Source organism: Populus nigra, chromosome 4, assembly GCF_951802175.1.
Source record: "Populus nigra chromosome 4, ddPopNigr1.1, whole genome shotgun sequence".
NCBI classification, from domain to species: Eukaryota; Viridiplantae; Streptophyta; class Magnoliopsida; order Malpighiales; family Salicaceae; genus Populus; species Populus nigra.
The window spans coordinates 592,266-612,959 of record NC_084855.1 but is presented as its reverse complement, the minus strand read 5'-3'; the positions used below and the strand labels follow the sequence as shown (position 1 = coordinate 612,959).

The window sequence follows — 20,694 nt, the reverse complement described above, 5'->3', positions numbered from 1 at the left end:
AAGTAAGGTTAAAATATTTTATAATATAAAATAAGACATGCAATCGATTGAGTTTATTAAACTTATTTATTTAAATAAATAAATAATAAATATATATCTTAAAAAATTCATAACTTAAAAGATAAAACACAAATGAAACTAATTAAATAAATTAATATCGTAAAAAATATTATGCAAGGCCAAACACATCAACAATATAATTTAAAATGAATATTTTTTTATTTTAAAAATAAAACTTAATTTGAATAAAAACAAAATATAGATGAATTAGAATAATACCTTGAAAAATAAAACATGAATAAAACAGAACTACTAAAAAAGTATTATATTGAAAAAAACATGCAAAAATCGTGACCAGCGTCATGAGATCGGGATAAACTCATAGAAAAAGACTTGAAAATAATCACAAAACTAGTATTAAAAAAACTAATGTAGAACAATAAAACCGCACGAAACCGAATTCCCAACAAATTAAATGTTGAAAGATGAAACTATAAAGAAAAAAATAACTACACAAAAAGTTTGAGAAAAAAAACCGAGGGTGAGGAAAAACATTAGTTGGGGAGATAAAAATTTTCAATTAGAGGATTTAATTGGATTGAAAAATAACTTTAATAAAAGAAAAAAAATAAAAAGAGTGAGGGTTAAACTGTAAAGAATAAAACAACAAAAATTTTGATTGAATGATGAAATTGAAAGGGAAAAAAAACTCAACAAAAATGTCAAGAACAAAATTAAAATTTTTTAAATGACTAAAATGAAAAACCAAACATGTGAGGAATTGCAATTGGATGGTTAAATTAAAAAGAATAAAAACTTCTATAAATGAAAAAGAAATGAAATAACAAATTAATAGAATGAAGATTGGGATTGAAAAGTACAAAATAAATAGGACAATGATGTAAATTACTTGTTATGAACAAAAAAATAAAAGAAAAAAAATCAAACAATTAGTGGTGACAATCCAACCACTGTCAGGTACCATGTGTCATTCTAAATGGAAGAGGACACAGTAAAGCATCTAGAGAGATAGCAAAATGCCAGTTACATTTATTGGGTGACGTCACACGCATTACTTGAATGCCATTCACACATTAGGATATGATAAACATACTCTAACCGTTTTAAGCATTAAAAATATTTAAAAAAAAATTCTTGAAAAATATCAAAATACCTTCGAATGATAAGCTTATGTTTTGTCTCTTCTAATATTAAAAATATGATTGCATTATGCATTAAAATTTAAAAACCCTAAAATACTTTTATCTAGCAGCACAGTAGTTTTTTTTTATTTACTATAAGAGCAAATGTGTATTTTTATTGTGTTAGAAACCTATACAAAGTTAAGAAAATCACTGATCAACAAGTTTATATCTTGTTGACTATAGGGAAAATAATATTCATATCATTAAAAAAATATGAAAAAAAAGCATCAACACCTTTATTTAAAAGGTTTGATTTTTTTGGACGGAAGAATAAATAAATAATTTTATTGTAGCTCAAGAGATATTTTATTATAAATTAAATTACAGTAAAACATTCATGCCATTTAATGTTTTTTAGACAATAAAAGTTTTTGGATCATCTAAATTTACCTAATATAAATCTCATACCCTCTAATTTTACCTGAAAGCAAAAGTTGATGGATGTTCATAATATTTTTTTTTCATACTTAGTTTTTATTAAATAAAATACATATATTATGAAAAAATAAAATATTTTTTATTTTATAGAAAAAAGTAATAAAAAAACTACACAATTGGATTTATTTTATTTATATCAATGTCAATTCTTTACTTTTAAAATTATTTGATCGAAAATTCGAGTTATTTTTGAATCATCAAGTCATATTGAACTATCTGTGTTTCCAATTTATTGGACATATATGATTATATAATGACATGTAGCTTGATGATCGAAGGGTATCTTAAATTTTTAATATAATAAATATTATATTTTAAAAAAATATATCTAAATGAGACAAAACTGGTATAGATCATTATGAAGCTTTTAACCACCGCGAAAATGTCATGAAATCACAATTTGCCACAAAAAGTCCGATGATTAGATGGCAGAGAGTTAATCAACAAAGTCTTCATATCCAACGACCTCTGGTTCTCTAGACTGAGAGAGATTTCTTCTACAGCCGTTTACTTTTATGATGACTACAGCCGTTTACATGGTCTTCTTAGCAAGCCACGTCAAGAACCGTAAAAGAGATGGTGCAGTCACGCCACATCAGGACTTAATCTCTGTTATTACGAAAGAGTCCCTGTATTCACTAAAATGGCAAATGTACCCTTGCTTGCTATAAATAAAACTCAGTATTAGACAGGGAAAGAACTAGATTGTTTGTCTCTTGGGGTTAATTAGGGTTTTGCACAGAGAGAGAAGAAGAGGAGGAGCGATGAGCAGAAGCTTAGGGATTCCGGTGAAGCTACTACACGAGGCTTCCGGTCACATAGTGACGGTGGAGCTGAAGAGCGGAGAGCTTTATAGAGGAAGCATGGTAGAGTGCGAGGATAACTGGAATTGCCAGCTCGAGAGCATCACTTACACTGCTAAGGTACCACTCCTTTATTTTTTTTTATCCATGCTTATGAAACCTTAGGTTTTGCGGCTGTAGAGTGAAATTACGAGTTCGAAGCCTTTTCGTTTACTGTTTTGTGAAACCCTGGGATCTAGTGCGTGAGATTGGGAAAAGTTTCGTGGGCTTTTTGAAAATTTGTTAACCAATGTTAGTGTTTTGTTGCGGAGGAGAGGGGAAGGAAGTTGTGACCTTGAAACCCTAAATTGAGTATGTTTTTCTTTGCCGGCTTTTTTAAGTGCTTTTTACAGGTAATGATGTGGGATGTTTTTTTAATCATGCATTGACACGCTATGCTCTCCGTGAATTTTGAATGTATTTGCTTTTAACTGTTTAAATTGATGAAATGGTTATGATATGATGTTAAATAATGCTGTTGCTGTTGTTGCAATGGAATGTGAAATAAATTTAGTTTAAAGTGCAGTTAATCAGTCATAAAGATTTAAATGAGAACTTTCAGTTTTGAGATGGATGGATGGATGCAGATGTGGTAATGCTTAAAGATTTTAGAGGGCTGATTTTAATTGCTTGCCATTTGGTTTTTATATTGTCCCGTAGCGATCAGTGTTTTGATTTTCGATCAAGCTAATCAATTTGAATTGCTGTCTCTTTGATGCTCGCCGATGCAAATCTCTTGAGATTGGATGCTATGGCTATTGTATCTGGGTTTTTATTGGTTTTTAATTTTGGTCTTCCACGTGACAGGATGGGAAGGTCTCACAGCTTGAGCATGTTTTCATTCGTGGCAGTAAAGTCAGGTAGCTAATAATATCCTCAGTAAAGCTCATGTAGTTATTGAGACAGTTTGTTGGATTTTAACATATTGACTGTAATTGGTTGATGATAATGTGAAATTTAAACAGATTCATGGTCATACCTGATATGCTAAAGAATGCACCCATGTTCAAGCGTTTGGATGCTAGAATCAAGGTATCTCCCACTTTGCGAGCCCTTGTATTCTATTGAATGAGTCATTTTTGTGGCAATCTCTAATTAACCATTTCTTATGTGCTTGAAGGGTAAGAGTGCATCGCTAGGTGTTGGCAGGGGAAGATCTGTTGCAATGCGGTCCAAAGTAAGCATTTTGCTCTCATTGATATCTTAAATTTAATTCTTTTGTGGTCTTTTGAGCCCAAAACACTTCAACAGCTTTGTATTTCAGCACCTCCAACTATTTTTATTTGTGGTCAGCTTGTAAGGACTAACTAGCGGCTGTACTCTTCCTGCAGGCTCAAGCTACTGGTCGTGGAGCAGCCCCTGGCAGAGGCGTTGTACCACCTGTCAGGAGGTAATCCGCGAGTAGTTAGGATCCCTGTTCTTCAATCAAATTTGGTGTATAAGGTTGACTTTCGTAGTGCCTTTTGAGATAACGAAAAATGAATCCTGGGTTATGAGTGCCAAAATCTCGTCTTTTATGCATGTGTTCAATTTTGGTATTGGATTGTTTCTTCTAGTGATATGATGACCAGTCAACTTCATATGCCAATCATGGGGCAAAGCATGTCACCTCGAATGCGTGTTGTGCTTTGTAGATGCTTATGTTCTTATTTTTATCCACTGTCATCTTGTTGGTTCTAGCAGTTTGGCATCAAAAAATCAGTATCTGCTCCGCAGAAAGACATTTTGATCGTGTTGAAAAATTGAATGCATATCTACAATTAACTGCTAGATGCGAGGAGCTTAAAACTCCTCTTCCTGTCTTCTTTTCATCCTTTTGGCACTGCTTGGATGATGTACAATGTCGATTTAAATAATTTTTCTTGAAAAAAATTGTAGAGCTGACCCCGCAAGATTTCACTACAAACCGGATCATTGACCTGCCATGTTAAAACAAATTCGATTCAGGCCAGGTCACGGAGCATACCTGTAAAGCCAGGCTATACAGCTGTGTTCCCACCCATATTCCTGTATGCAGGCACTTAAATTTTAATATCGGTACGCAGGAACTGTACAAAGGTGCAGTCGAGTTTTTTTTTTTCCCTTCTTGTTTGGTTACAGCAATGGATGGATGCATTTTATTGGACGGGAAGGAGCATTTATAAATACCATAAAAATAAAAAGAAGCACAAAACACGGAGGCGTGCAATCCCATAATCATCAAACTAGTGGAAGTAACCATAGAGTTCCAAGAAGCAAATGCACAAATTGTGCGGGTTCGAGCCATCTGTCGTGGGACCTGTAAGAACAACCCTGAAGAATCTAAATGGAAGTAGAGCTTGTGGCCCGGTTATGGGCCATGATGCAAACTGACCAGCCTTGCACATTGTCTGGTCGTTCTCGTGCACTCTCAAGTTTGTCCAGGTCTTCCCATCCAGTGAACCCTGGAAAGCATTAAGGAACGACAGTAACAATGGTGGATTATTGAGCATTTAATCTATTTAACCCTTTTGGAGAACTGAACAGGGATGAATGAACTTGTACCTGCAAATTCCAACATCTTATGAAGGCTCTTGACCCATCTTGTCTCAAAGTGTAGTGGTTGCACATAAGCTGCATCAGTCACAGCAGGAAGCTTACAACTCGGGTCGAAAACTAATAAGTTGGAGGTTGACTGTTTCATGATTGTTACAATATTTCTCTGTTTGCTTTAAGATTCTCAGAAATATAGCTTATTAAAAGAGGATTTTGAAAAGGTTGCGATGAGTATTGGACAAAAACCTGATGATCTTGGCCGATGTCAACCATCCACCATGCATGTATTTGTCCACCTTCCACACGAGGCCCAGCAAAACACGTTCCCTGATGCACGAAAGGCAACTCAATTACCAAAGAAACACACTATACATAATATATGTTGCGGACATATCATTCATACTAACCTGGTAAGTTCGAGACACTAAAGCCTTGGGGTCAGTGTATCTCGAAGGGGGGCTGCTGGCAGTGATCGTGATTCTCTGGAACATTCAGTTCGAGGATAAGCAGCGGTTTATTGAATATGCTTGATGTAAGTGTAAATGGTTACAGGTGACAAGTTATCTTTGTTTATATAAATATATTTAATTTATTAATTAAAATTTATTTAATATTAATATTCATCAAATATTTTATTAATGAATCTAATATTTAATTAATAAATTTAAAAGTAAAGATAAAATTCCCGAGACAAAAATATTTTTCTAAAAAAATTATTAAGTTGTTATATTTATGAGATTCCTATTGCATTAAAGCATTGTTCCTAAATGTTCATAGTCAATGCTTTATTAGGACTGAATATTAATTAGAGTTGATCTGACTAATACATATTATATTATTTTTTTATATAAAAAAAAACAGTTGTTCTCATAAGCTGATGTATGATAGATACCTAAAACTAATATGTAGATGCTTGGTAACAAATTGGCAGATATTAGGTATAACATGAATTATATAAAAGTATTTGAGTAATCAAGAGAGGATTCATCATTCTAAGTGAATTAGAAAAATACTCCACATGTTCTTAGACGATATTGATTGTAAATCATTGCGTAAGGTGGAATGAGATTTGAAAAGAATTTCAAATCTTATTCAAATAATCAATACCTATGGTATTGAGAACAAACATGATTTAACATAATAAACACACTACATGCTATAATATCTAAATCAAAACATTATTGGTGAAAGGATAATAAATACAATAAGAAATTAGTCACAAAAAAGTTAAATCAAACCACTTATGAATTTTCTAATATTTGAGGGATCATGACATGTTACTAGACATTATATTTGATTTTCAAATAGAAATAAATTAATTGTTGAATTGATAATAAATTAAATTGTTTAATTTATTTAATCATACTTTATTTAGGACTATGATTTATATTTGAACCAACTTATTAGGAAATCTAATAGTTCACACATATAAAAACAATTAGTCAAAAATTAAAATGAAATGATTAATCAAGTGTAACTTGATTGTAAATAAATTTTTAAAAATTAAAGACTAGAATGTAATTAATATAGGGGATTATAATTCTAAACCTAGAAACAGTTCTTATTTACTATTTATAAGTTTTTGGACTTTTTTATAAATAAAATATCATACTTCTTATTTCCTGAAGTATGATTAAGTCAAGGTGAATAAAGTATAGCAAGTAAACACTTAAAACATAAAAGAAAAAAGCTAGTACTTTAAGGTATAACAATCTCTTTCTCTTAAAAAGATTTAAGGGAATTATCACTAGTGGTTTATATGGATTATCATTAGAGACCTAATATTTAAATGACTTATAGTTTGCGATAACTCAACTTTAAAGCAATTATTAAAAGGAAAAAAAAAACATTTAATCTTCAAGGAATCTTCATGTAAACCCTTAACAATCCTAATATGTCTAATAAAATCCTTAACTCTTGAAAAAAAAATTTAATTTATAATTTTCACTGAACACATATATTTTAAGAAACCCGACATTTCACTGGTTTATCTATAGATACTTCCACAATATATATATATATATATATATATATATATATATATATATATATAAAACACAAAATTCACCTTCGCCAAAAGGGGATTAATCCACTGATGTTCCCCGTAAGATGTACCAGCAAAGTAGAGTACTCCATTGCTGTCACCATCAGATATGTACTGAAGCTCCTTGTAGCTAGATCGCCTATGTTGAAACCTTAGGCTACAAAAATAAGACACTTGGCTACTATTTTATTATGCCATGGCTCATCAACAAGCATCACCTCAGAAGCATGGAATTAAAAAGTAACCACTTTGACATAGAAATTACATAAGCTAGTAACATGACTCAATAGATGTTCACTCTCATTTGACTTTGACAAGCCCTCAATTTTATTTATTTATTTATTGGCGTTTGTGTCAATTAGGCAAACAAACCCCCATGGAAAAAATCACATTTACCATATATTCATCACATTTCATCAACCCATCCCAACCTAATGGGACTAAATTATAAACAAACTATGACAAACTTACCTTATAGAACAGACTATATAGTTTACAACTCATTCCAACTGGGTTGAATTGAAAAAAATGTGGCCATTGATGAATTTTTTTTTTTTTTGCAGTGGCTCATTCGCCAAATTATACAAGCATAGGAGCTAAATTGGGGAATTTTGGTAGTAGTTAAGAACCTCTACTACTCTAGTGGAGCCAAGGAATAATAATCAGCTGCCTCCATGCAAAACTTGGATTAATTTGGACAGATATCAATCTCCACTATTGGACAGGTTAAGATAAAAAAGGATCAAAAGGCTAGGCACTCTTACAACCAAGATCAAGACACATGAACGTGAAAAGTGAAACTAGCATCTTATACTTACTTTTGTTCATTCCCAGGCCTTAGGGATTCGAATTCTACATAACTGATGCCCTCTCTCACCTGTGACATTAGCAAGCGTGAAATCTAGATGGTGAAAATGAAAAGCAACATTTTTTCTCAAAAATCTCAACTCTTTTGAAACATGATAACTTACAAGATCGTGAAAGATGGGAACATGCCTGCCTAGGTTGCTCTGCCCCAGCTGCAACGTGATAGCAGGAGTTCAGGGCACAATTCTCAATAGATTGGCTAGTTGTTCTTTCCATATTCAAAGCTTACTTACCTTCTTAAGCAAGTCGTGTGGCATCAATGGAAATCGCACAAATGGCAAGAAGTCATCCAGGGATTGAAGCTTGTCCTTGAAAAGGAGGTCAGGAGTTGAAAGTGCAAGTAGCTCAGATACCTCCTCCCATCCACACAATTCTCTAGCTCTCATACCCCACATGATTATTGCGTTGAGGACTCTTTCTTCAGATGTTACAGTTAGATCTTGATGCTGCAAAACCCATCCTTTGTTATAGAGAATGTTTATGATTATATTATTTGCCAACAATCACAAATTGCTTTTAAGGAAGAACTTATCAGAGTAATGTATTTCACATGTTATCCTCAGTCCATTTTAAATTTAAAACAACTAAAGCACGACTTTGAAATTCCATCTCCAAAATCCTCTTTTATCCCATGTACTGAGCTGTCTAATCCATTCATTCCTTTGCAACTAATGAGCAACATAGCAGTAAACCACTACCATATCGTGGACCTACCTCCACTGTCAAAAAGGAAACAGTATTCTACATACAAAGAGCTTGCTCTTCTGGATTTTTTGGACCATTCAATCCTGGATTCTATTGGCAGAGCACACTTGTATTGACACAGCCTATAAATCCTCTAATCAACCCTCAATTTCAAAGTTGTCAATTTGAAGAATGAGAACCAACCTGAACGATATTGCTAAAATTTGACTCATCTAATAAGATGAAGTCAAGGCTTGCGGTGGTACAATAATCGAAGTGCATAGCAAATTTCCTCTCACATGTTTCTTCAATGAGTTTACATGATGGAATTGATGACACCGCTTGAAGGATTGGACATACTGAGTCCTGCAACAAAGTTCAATAGTTAGCTTCATCAGCAATAACCAACTACATTCCCAAATTTGTCTGCTTCGTCGTCCATTAAATTTGTGCATAATAGAAAACACTTGTTGTATGACCTTCTTCCACAAGGAGAACTCCATCCCTGCATATAATATGGACATGAAAGGTATCAATATCTTTTAATTCAATGTCATAAAGGGGTCACTTCTTTTGTTTTCAGAAGCCCGAAATCGCAAGCCACTTCTCCTTCTTTTAATTCTAGTCAACAAGAAGCATACTGTATCAACAAAACAAAGATATGATTCTACAAAAATTTTCTGGATTAAATTATTAGTAATATAAGGCTTAGCTACCTCAGAGAGACACTCTAAAAGTGTTTTGCAGCATTCTTGGTAAAGGTGAGTGACCCCAAATTGATCAGCTAACAAAAGAACCTGGAGTAGCAAGGTTCCAAATTCCACAGAATCTTCCAGGCTGAGTACTCCGCTATACAAGAATTCAAGCATGACCTTGAAGGCTTCAGGTGACACATCGCTTAAGAAAACCTCCGAGGAGCTACTCTCACTCATTCCATTTGTAAACATCTGCCAAAGCAACTATTTCCTTTAGTAATAATCCATCTGATTTGGAAAATCAATAGACCAAAGCATTGATAAAGAAAATTCAGGATAAAACCTCAGTAGCAATGAACACAAATGGCATATATAGACCATCACATATTTGGTCAGCCATTAGATAAAATGTTTTCAAGGTTTGCCTTGGGAGCATATGAAGTTTCTGTTCTATGTGTACTAAGAGACTATCTCATCAGTGTGTGTCAATACCAATGACATGTAAATGTTTCAGATAGATAATTATTAAATACCACCACCAACCAATTCTGAGCTGAAAAGTTGAAAACATGTATCATAGTTTAAAATCATCAAAAGACCTTTACAGAAATATCCTTACATCATTTTATTAAAAATATTACAACATCTCTATAATTTCTTGGATATCAGTGCACACTAGTCAAATTCATTTAATCAGGTATTACTGAATCATCAGTCCCTTTTACCATGAAATACACTTTCATAAACATTTCCAAAACATGCTATACAGAGGACATGGAGACACAACACAAGCTAGATGAAGATGGCTCACCTTTAAAAATGGAACACTCCATAAACTTAGAATGACTTTGTGAAGTTGAGCAACAAGACCATGACCCTCAATGTAAATGTTTATGTCGCTATAGTCTCCAGTCGACTGCAACTGCTTAAGCCTTTTCACATTCATAGGTAGTTGAGAAGGAAATGCCATACAGCAATGGGGCTGGAAGCTTGGATATGATAATTCCACACTCTTACCAGAGTCAAATAACTTTTTATTCAGTTTAAATCGTTCCACAGTTTCCTCACACTGCCTCACCAGTGGCATCACTTCAAATTGTAAGCTCAGAGCCCGCAAAGAACCAAGTTGCGCCTCTGAAATCTATATCAAAGAGGGAACACCAGTGAGATTAAACAGCCCAAGAGTAACTAGAAGTGATGCGGGAAGCTAGATTCATTCTTAAAAGAAATGAACATGACAATAAAACAAAAGGCGGAATCATCCTCAATGAAGATGCATAAAATCTGGAAATGTGGAGCGGTGATGATACCTGTGTCTGGCCAGTGTATATATATTGAAGAAGTGCATGAAGAATTGGATATGATATGTTCTGGAGCTGAATAACATCTTCATTATGCAAGCTCAGAGGAAAATTACCAGATGCTTGTAAGATAACCTTATGAGCTGGGACAAGTCTTTTGTCCTTGCCAACAATGAACAATACATCAGACAATTCCCAACTCTCAAGAAAATTTTCAAGTCCCCATTTCTCATAGCTCAGCTGTTCACCTTCTAGCTCCTCTTCCTTCCCCTCATATTCTCCGGAGTCAACTTGCTTCCATAGCAACATATGATTATTTGGTAATGGCAACACATTGACATTTCTATACCCGACATGTTTATCCCAACAGCTAAGACCAACATACCGAACACTACAGTTTGGGTTCGAATCTAACCACTGAAACACAAGATTCTGAAAAGGGTATCTCCCTTTGCCAACACTAATCAATCCATCATAAATACTGATCCAATAACTTTGAAAAGTGGAAGAGCAGCAAAGCGCAACTCCCTCCTCATCAACAACTGTTTTGCCATTAACCTCAATTTTCAATCGGCGATTCCTATGACTCCCAAGAATCACAGTATAATGAGGACTGTTATCCCTCTTATAATGGTAGTGTTGGCTTCCTACATTCTCCCTAAACACCACTGTAACATCATTGTGAGCAAAAGCATCAAAAGCCACACAGCCTCTTCCTGCTTCCTTAAATTTCAAATCTTTTCTCCAAGCACACTGAAATGGTGCTACCGTGAGAAACTTCTTCTCTTCTATCATCTCTTCCTTACTATTATAAAAACCGCTAGCCCACACTCAACTGACGCACTTGCGCTATAGAATAAGCAATACTTATCGGAGCCTCAAGACACCAAGAAAAGGGCCCCCACCTTATCTCTCTGATAAAGAAGACATGAACAGTTGTATTAGATTTTAAAGACAAGTAACTGGCTCAAAAATTTTCATAGGTCAAATAAAGAAAGCCCATCAAACTCGATCAAATCATGACATATTTATAGTAATAGAAATTTGAATTAAATAAAAATAGTAGTAATGGTAGTAACCCAAAATAAATTATCTAGAGAGAAAGCTGGAATCTGCCAGAGAAACAACCAACCAACTTGACAACAAATCTGAACTCATCATCAATCCTACACCACATTCTTATTTGTAAGACAAGAACATACATAAAAAAATCTTTACAAAAATTAACCTTCCCCTCAAAAAAAAAAAAAATTCATACCGAAAAAAGCCCGTGAACAATATGTATGATGATAACTAGCAACAAAATATCAGATTCAATGTAAAGGTGGTTTCTTTTTTTTTTTCCGTCGATTTTTACCTTGTAGAATATTCAAGAAACCATCTTTGTCAGCAACTTGAACACGAAATGTAACGAGAACCAGACAAAAGAAAAATATACTTTGATCAACTTGAAAAGGATTTAAATCTTATGAAAGAGTGAAGTGGTGGAGTGGGAGATTTTAGTCTTGTTTTTGTAAGGATTAGGCTGCCACTTGGATTATAGGTAAATGGTGGCTGTAGAGATTGTTTGAAAGCGAGACGTGGCACTGAGTGCTGGGCAGCTGGGTGTGCATGCTTGGACAAGGATGCTTCTCTCATATTTGTTACCTCCGTCCTGACATGACAAGGCCAGCTAGAGTTCAGGGATGAGAATTGAAACTGCCTCCATCAAAGTCATGTAAAAATAGATACGGAGATATTTTTTTATGTAAAAATGAATAAAAATACCAATATAAAGAGAATCTTGGTATCCCTCGACTCGATATTATTCTATACTCGAATTTATATATATTATATTTTTAGTTTTAAAATATATATCTAAAATAACTTATGCAGTTATTTTTCTAAAATTATCTTAATTTAGTTTGTTTATTAAATATAATTTTTTTTATATATAATTTTTATACCTTAATAAAATTAATTATATAAAATATATAAATATAGTCCATTGAAAATGATATAAAGGTGGATATGAAATTCGAAACCTCGATCTAATTTTATGACACTTCATTGTTATTTTTAATGTTGCATGTATGTGGTATTATGGTGATCATTTTTTAGGTTGGAATTTATTTGGTGATGGGAAAAAGAATAAAAAATTCTTATTTCTTATTAGAAAAGAGAGATGAAGTCATCATCTAATATTTCGGTAATTAAAAACCATAATTAGTCTCAGAGTTTGGATAAAAAAATTGATTGTGTATAAAAAAACGTATCATCCTTAATACATTTTATATAAGGTAAGTTACATTATTTATTTATCTGATATAAACTAAGATACTGTTGTGTTTTCTAGTTATTGATTTATCTAAGGTTTAAGAAAAATCCTCATCGGTAATGAGATCCTTATCTTATTAGGTTAAAATCTAACAATTCTAGAGTTAAAATATATTTTTGTATTTTGAAATAAAGGATTTTTACCTTTTTTTTGTTTGAGATTTTTTTGGAGAAAAATCAGGTATTTTTTAATGTCAGTTTTATATCTTGCAGTAAAAGTCTATAGTCCTATATTAGGTAAAATTGCTAAAAACAAATATACGAGGGACCCTAAATAATTTCAAAATGATCCCTGAATTTTTTCAAAATTTTCTTAGCTTTTTTAAAGGGCTTATTTGACTAAATATTAAAATAAAAACAAGTTAAAAAACTAAGAGAAAAGCATAAGAGTGTGTTTGTCAAACATACCCTTAGCTCAAAGGGCTGGACTAATTGGGCTTGAGGCCCAATCTTAGCCTAGTTTATTGGATCGACTGAAGGCCCAATTATTTTTTATAAGGATGGGATGGGATGGGATGGGCTAGGCTGGGCTAAGGGTCCATCCCATATAACTTGGTCACTGGCCTGACTAAATGACCAAGCTATGCAAAGCTTGCAGAACGTGAATTAATTCACATTCTGCAATGTTTTAACAAAAAAAGAAAAGATACAAATGAAGGAAGAGAAAGGAGAGGACTTGCCTAGTTAGAGGAGAAGTGCTACTAGTAGCGTGCCTGGTAACTTGAGGTGAAGGCTAGCATGGCTGAGAAAAAAGATGAAACAAATAGTTGAGATGTAGAGGAGTTGTTGTTGGTGCCGAGAATGGAGGGTGGTTTCTTTTTAAAGAGAACGAGAGAAATATTCTAGCATCTTCAACAAATTCAAACTGGTGTAGGGAGGTCATTTTTTGGTCTTTTTTTTTCTTTCGGGTCTCTTCCCTTTTTTTTTCTTTTTTTTTTTCTGATCTCCTCTCTTTTTTTTTTATCGATATGAAACGTCCCTATTTATAGGGCATAAGGGAGGTGACTTGGCTCCCATTGTCAAGTCTCAACTATTAAGCTCTTTGGGATTAACCACAACCATTGATGCCAAGCCAAAACCAACTAGTACTCTTAAACTAGGCTATCAAAAGCTAGTCGAGTCAGTGGTTTTGGATCGGTGTTGGAGCAGCTACATGGGGAACCACTTGACAAGAATCATGCTGGGAGGTAGTATTGTTGCAGACGGTAAGGGTGGTGTGTGTTTATCTTGTGAGAGGTTGAAGATAATCCACAATGCCTCCTAAATCAGCAACCTTTTTTTATTAATTAATTACCAAAATGATGTCATTTTACATAAAATGTGTCATTTCATTTAAATGAAACGACCTTGTTTTGGCGCTTTAGATTCAAATTAGGTTTAAAATCTCCCCTCTCAATCTTAGTCCTTAATTTTAGATTTATTCAATCAGATTCTTAATTAAAAATGTAAGTCATTGAAAGGATCTCGGAGACCCACCAAAGCACAAATGCCAGAATCTTTCAAAAATATAGATTCTTATTCGAAGAGTGCATAACTGCATGGATAAACTTACACTAACTCATCAGCTTGGGACCAATTTAGGATGTTCCTTAGAAGGTGTCAGGAAAGAATTAGAATGTAATACTATCGATTTATACAAATAAATTAGAAAAGGTTCTCTATTGATTCAAACGTTGTAAGGGATAACAAAAGAGGAAAAAACGAAGATTTCACATAGTACTTTTGATCAAAAAATCAATCTGATTTATTTCATATCCTTCGCTCAATGAGAAAGTGAGTCAGATTCTACAAGATCAAGCCTATAAGACTTAAGGAATGACGGAAGGGAATAAAAAAAAGAGAGGAAAAATAATAAATATAAATATAAAAAAAGAGTCCATATTCCAAATGAACAAATTCAAACTTGAAAAAATCTTTTTGATTCTCGAAGAATGAGAGGCAAAAGGATTGATCGAAAAAGATCTCTTGTTCTTATTCTTATTATAAGATCATGATTGGAACTGTATATGTTTGATAAAAAGAAGAATCTTCTCTTTTAAGAATAATAATAAAAAAAGTGTTCAAATAGAACATGAAGACGTGATTGAATTTGTTCTAGTTACTTTTTGGGATGGAGTGGATGGAGGAAAGAGCTTCTAGACTTATGAAAAGGGTTTAATGACTATGAAAGAATTGAAGGAGAAGCCATATGAGGTGAAAATATCATGTACGGTTCTATAAAGTGGTAGTAAAGATGACTTATTTATCAATTTTTTCATTATCACCCCTAGAAAACCAAACTCTGCCTTACATAAAGTTGTTAGAGTACGATTAACTTTTGGATTTGAAACCACTACTTAGTACTTATATACCTTGTGTTGGCCATAATTCGCAAGAACATCTTATATTTTTAGTAGGAGGGGGAAGGATTTACCCAGTGTGATATCATATTGTTCGAAGAATCCTAGATGCTGTCAGAGTAAAGGATCGTCAATAAAGGCGTTCTAGTGCGTTGTAGATTCTTATCTAAGACTTGTTTCATTTGATGATGCCATGTGAATTGCTAGAAACATGTAAAGTGTATGGCTAACCCAGTAACAAAATTTTTTTAAAGGGACTGAAACAGGCTACAATGAAACAAAAGATCTTCTTTTTAAAGAGATTTTGATTTGGAACTATTCTATGTCCAAGGTCCAATATTGGAATAATTTTATAGGTTTTTCTTAACTTTATCTGTGTCAACAAACAATTTAAAATGCCTTGATTTTTTTTAGAGAATGTCTAAGTCAAATAGCAATGATTTAAAACACTTCTTTTTACACTATTTTAGGAACCCAATAACTCAATTGCATGGATATGAAAAATACAAGATTTACAATCCTAGCAAGAAAAGGAGGGAAATGAATACTCAATTTAAAGTGAGTGAACAAAATTCCATACTCAATCTCATATACATATAGAATTTTGTAGAAAGATGTATTCAATGAAAGTCGTATGTATATCTTGGAGGGAGGTATATCATTTCTTTCGAGATCCACCCTATAATATAAGGTAAAAAAGCCAAAATAAATGATTTTATTAGTTCTTATAAAAGGAAAATTGATTATTACAATCCCTTGCACACTTATGTCACATTAAGGTGCCACAGAAAAAAAAACTATAAAATCTGATTCAAATTATTGTAATTAATTAGTTAACATTATTTTTTTGAAACATAGGGAAAAAATCATTGGCATATCAAATTCTCTATTGAGCCATGAAAAATTTTCAACAAAAAACATAAACAAATTCATTACTTGTTTTACACCAAGCAATACATTCTGAAGCAAGACTTGTTCAAGCGGATTGACTTATCAAGTTTCCATTGAAATAGAATCTATACAAGGAAAAACATTTGTCATTTGATGGTTATAAGGAATATCCCTAAAATATCTGGGTCGAAATATGGTTTCAAATTAAGTTTTGAATTGATGAATATTCCCGGAGAGAGTGGCGATGCCATACACACATTTTAAAAAAAAACTCATAAAATGATAGAGACAAATAAAGTTTTTGCACATTTTTGTTAATCCATGAATAGAGAAGACGTATATTTTAAATTAAGTTATTATATTTTTTTATTTTAAAATAAAAAATATTCTAGAAACAAATTTATTTTATATATTTTTATTTTCCTTACTCAAATATATTTTTATTTATTTTGTACACACAATTTTATATTTCACGTGGTTTAAAAAAAAAGTGCTGCCGAGCTTAAAGAAAAGCTGGTAAGAAATGTGCTGACTTCAAGCAATACAGGGATTGTGAACATGTTCAATCTATATAATTAATTGAATTCATTCTCGAGGCCTCTGCTACCTGGAACCTGTACCTATATAAATTATTTGGATCAGATTGAACAGAGGATTTCTTGAAGGCTACTTTGCTGTGAAGACGCAACTCTCTGGCTTGTGATGATGATGGCATAAATAACAGCAGCAACAGCAACACATAACCACATATTCTAACTTAGCCCATCTTCAATAAAAAACGGCATGAGACAAGCAAAATCTCAAACCATTCTATAAAAAACAGTTGTGCCCATCTTCAATCGCTAATTTCAAATGCGAATGATTCAACAAGAAACATACACAGAAAATCAAGCCTTGAAAACATTATTTTACTCTTGAGAAAGGAGAATGAAAACATCCCTGTTATGTTCAAATAGCATAAAAGAAAGAATATCAAAAGTTCAAAGAGAACTCAAAGCCTGATCCTCGTCCAGGGGCAACTTCAGTTGCTCTGTTATAACCCCCCCAACCCCCAAATTTTACTTGAATAAGGTTAGTCTTTTCATGTCAAATCATCTTATGCTTGTCAGTCCTGCTAAAATTTAGCTTCCAGTAAAAAGTTAGCAGGCTCGTTCTTCACAGCATAACCAAATTTAGAGGTGCTATACTTCCGATGTACGCCTGTTAGCTTCCCTGTTCCAGAATTCCTATGAAAATTAACCATAAGCCTTGAACATTCCCTGTATTTCCCAATAAGGACAGAAAAAACAAACGATGAGTCAACAAATGTCGATCTTGACATGTAGATGGAAACAGGTAAAGAGACACTCACCTGAGCTGCTCTTCTGAGTAGCTAGTATAATACTCGTTAGTCTTGCTCCATTGCTTTGTTCCACTAAGAGTACATTGAGCAGTATATATTGCAGCAGCAGCTAACAATGAAGGTGGAAACTTGAGCATGTCATATTCAACGAGACAGAGCTCAACAATGAAGAATGACAGAAGTTCAAGCTGCATGAAAATAACAACCGGTTTAATCAGTATCGCACACTAAAAAAAAACCAACGAGTGCAGTTAAATTATTTACAAACCTTCGTGTCACATTGTGAAGCCTTTAGGAATCTCCTCATAAAAACATATGGAGTGGGAACAGATAGATTAAACTGTAAGGTGTTCACCATGAGCTTCTCCTGCAGGAATTAAAATTCATATCGTATATGCATCGACATTCTGATCATAATGGCAATGAAAAAAACAATGACTGATTAAATATTAATATACCATGTCAAGCACTTCTTTTCTGCTGTATGCTTTATCAGAAATCAGAATGAGATCCTCAACAACTGGAACAGATACTTCTTCATATTTGCATGCAAGTAGCATGGCTGTCACTCCAACGAGCTGGAGTTTCTTTCTCGCTACGGGCTGGACTGCTAGAAATCTATCGATGAGATTGACAGTAAGGTATAAGGTCTCCTCCATCAATTCAAACTTGTAGTGCACCTGTTAATTCCATCAGATTTGTAAGCAGTTCAGATGAAACCAGACAACTAACTTTAATCTTTTAATCATTATTTAAGTAATAAAAACTGCATCTGCAAACCTCAATCAACCAATCAATGAGAATGCCTCTCATTCTCTCGTTGATGTCAAATTGCTGTTCCATGTAGTTTGGTGCGACAAAGCCAGATATCTGCAAATAATTTTCCAGAAAAAGAGTTAGGTAAGTGAACTGAGAAGGCAAATACTTCAAACGAAAAACCATAACCATACCATCAACAGAGCTATTTTCCATCCAACATGGTTAGACAAATAGACCTTCTAACATGTTTTGTAACATAAAGCTCCACCCTTGTTTATTTAAAATTTCAAAATAAATTTATAACAGCCCTTTTTGGCCTAAATATCTTAAATTAGATAGGAGCAGTGAAGGCTTTTGTTTATTTTTCACAAATTGTATACGAAGATAGATTCTGTGTCACCTCTGCTTTCTTGTAGAAATTGTATAAATCATCAACGTATTCAACTACAGCAAGTGGATTCTTCTTGTCGCAGCCGTCTATGTCCATGATCGGCTCTTCTTCAACATCTTCCATTTCAACTTCATCCTGTAGGAAACCAAGAATTCAATGGCACCCTAACCAGAGATACAACAGCAACACAAACAAATTCTAAAAAGTTATATTGCTAATACCATCCGGTCAATCTCCTCCAACATTGCCTCTGTATGTTGCACATACATTGGCACAGCAAAGTCATTACTGCTCTTGTAGTCCTCCACATCTATGATGTTACAATCTTCTGGCTCCCTAGAAATTGGTTCCGATAGAACTGGTTTTTTTATTTCCTGTTAACATAAACAACTCTCAGTCCCATCTCATAATTTACCCCCGTATATCCACCCTAAAAATTAACAGCAAATTCAATTCTTTTAAAAGGTACCTCTGGTTTATATTGTTGCTGCTGCTTGTTAGCAAGCTGGGCAGCGAACTTCCTAAACAAACATCACGAATTACACCCAAAAAGACTCAGTTAAAAGATCAATTCATTGACATCAAAAACAGCACCTTCAACATCAGACAAAAGGTCAATTAGTTACTGACCTAGTGATAGGTCGATGCACTGGAATTGGTGGGTTCTTAATACAAATACCTTCTCTTCTAAATTGTAAAACAGACAACATTTTCAGAAGTAAGTAATCAAAGACAAGACACAAGCAAAAAGAAGAAAGATTCAAACTTTTCATCATTCAAGACCCAGGAAAATCAATTAAAAATAAAGAAAGAAAACTCCACACCGCCAAGTGCCTACTTTCTTTACTTTTCCTTCATTTTCTCAGGAACCAAACAAGAGATTAAGATTAAGATTAAGACACTAGTAAGGATTTAAGAACACTTACTCCGATAACCCTCTTTTGTTGACAGCGCAGGGGTACGGGGGACCTCCAATGATGTTCCGATTAATGTTGCTCAACGCCCGGCGATTAGTTCCTGTCGCCACCGGAAACTTCCCTACTCCGCCACGTAAAACCCCTTCAAAATTGAGAAAAACTAATTGCTTAAAAAAAGCCTTCATTTTTTAAACTAAACAGATAATAAAAATTAAATACAACTTTTGGGGGTTTTGTTATTACCTTGAACATTTCCGGGTCCGATCACACCCGGGTAGTTCTCATCGGATCCAGCCATTGTTTTCTACCAATAAAGAAAACCCCATTAATGGGGTTTTGTTAGAACAGCTAAATAGCTATAAAGAAAGTTAATAAAAAGTACAAAATATGATTTTTTATAAAAAAAAATAAATAAAAGAAAAGAGAAAGAGCTAATCAAGAATTAAGATCAAAACGCAAAACCCAGATCATAAAATCAAACAATTCACCTTCGAATCCAAGTATTCTTTTAAGCTTCTACTTCGATTTGGAACAAAAAACCTTCAAATTCAATGCAACCCTGTTTCCCTTAAAGTACGTGCCTTGATCTTAGAGAGAGACTAATCAAAAGAACCCCATTCATTAATGGAGCACGATCTCTCTCTCTCTCTCTCTCTCCCCCCTCTAATCAAAATCTTTGTGGGTTCTAGAGAGGAAATGCAAAGGAAGGAGGAAGAAAGAAGAAGAGAGATAGAAACAAGAAGACGAACTGAACTGTATGCGAAATTGAGACGCAAATATCGGATTTGTGTCTGTGCCCTCTTCTATATATTTTTAAAACCAACGGCTAGTAAATTCTGACCGTCTGATCTTTTTTTATTGAAAAGTCGCGTTCTCCTGTGTGCCGCTCAACGGCTACCTTGCCATGTGCCCCCTTTTAAAAAATTTCCACACACCTCACTCCATTACTCTACTCAACTGTCTTCGACTCCTACTATTTTTTTTGTTCCTTATCCTTGCGACACTGCCTTTTTAAGGGTTGGTTGTCTTTAAAGCAAGGGTTTATTACTCTTTAGCCCCCACCTTGGAAAATTTTGAATCTCAAAAAATTCATGTCATGCTGCAAGGCAATGATGTTAAACTCAGCTTTCCAGATTAACTTGTAACTTT

At 33.7% G+C, this 20,694-nt stretch overlaps 3 protein-coding genes across 5 annotated transcripts; 1 reads left to right on the top strand and 2 right to left on the bottom strand.

Moving 5' to 3' along the window:
- The first annotated feature begins 2,334 nt into the window (after positions 1-2,334).
- LOC133690900 (small nuclear ribonucleoprotein SmD3b-like) lies at positions 2,335-4,255 on the top strand. Its single transcript, XM_062111178.1, has 5 exons — positions 2,335-2,566; positions 3,293-3,345; positions 3,451-3,517; positions 3,606-3,662; positions 3,817-4,255. The coding sequence occupies exons 1-5, from the start codon at positions 2,408-2,410 to the stop codon at positions 3,877-3,879; spliced, it is 399 nt and encodes a 132-aa protein (XP_061967162.1). The 5' UTR covers positions 2,335-2,407; the 3' UTR covers positions 3,880-4,255.
- Positions 4,256-4,600: 345 nt separating this feature from the next.
- Positions 4,601-12,102, bottom strand: LOC133690899 (BTB/POZ domain-containing protein At2g30600-like). The gene is made up of 13 exons (XM_062111177.1): positions 11,948-12,102; positions 10,600-11,504; positions 10,101-10,430; positions 9,311-9,541; positions 8,799-8,960; positions 8,144-8,356; positions 8,015-8,062; positions 7,862-7,920; positions 7,068-7,200; positions 5,407-5,481; positions 5,246-5,326; positions 5,009-5,077; positions 4,601-4,908 (listed from the first exon to the last, which is right to left on the bottom strand). Exons 2-13 carry the CDS (start codon positions 11,383-11,385, stop codon positions 4,690-4,692), a joined length of 2,406 nt encoding a protein of 801 aa, XP_061967161.1. The 5' UTR covers positions 11,386-11,504; positions 11,948-12,102; the 3' UTR covers positions 4,601-4,689.
- Positions 12,103-16,903: 4,801 nt separating this feature from the next.
- LOC133691163 (cyclin-B2-4-like) lies at positions 16,904-20,348 on the bottom strand. 3 transcript variants are annotated; one of them, XM_062111534.1, is made up of 12 exons: positions 20,034-20,348; positions 19,789-19,849; positions 19,555-19,687; positions 19,259-19,312; positions 19,098-19,149; positions 18,850-19,002; positions 18,638-18,763; positions 18,259-18,348; positions 17,937-18,158; positions 17,747-17,845; positions 17,488-17,666; positions 16,904-17,395 (listed from the first exon to the last, which is right to left on the bottom strand). In XM_062111534.1, exons 2-12 carry the CDS (start codon positions 19,841-19,843, stop codon positions 17,251-17,253), a joined length of 1,308 nt encoding a protein of 435 aa, XP_061967518.1. In that variant the 5' UTR covers positions 19,844-19,849; positions 20,034-20,348; the 3' UTR covers positions 16,904-17,250. The 3 variants fall into 3 exon arrangements, with proteins under 3 accessions (XP_061967518.1, XP_061967517.1, XP_061967519.1); XM_062111533.1 differs by having other exon boundaries at positions 19,259-19,315; positions 20,034-20,344; XM_062111535.1 differs by lacking the exon at positions 19,259-19,312 and having other exon boundaries at positions 20,034-20,343.
- Positions 20,349-20,694: the final 346 nt, after the last annotated feature.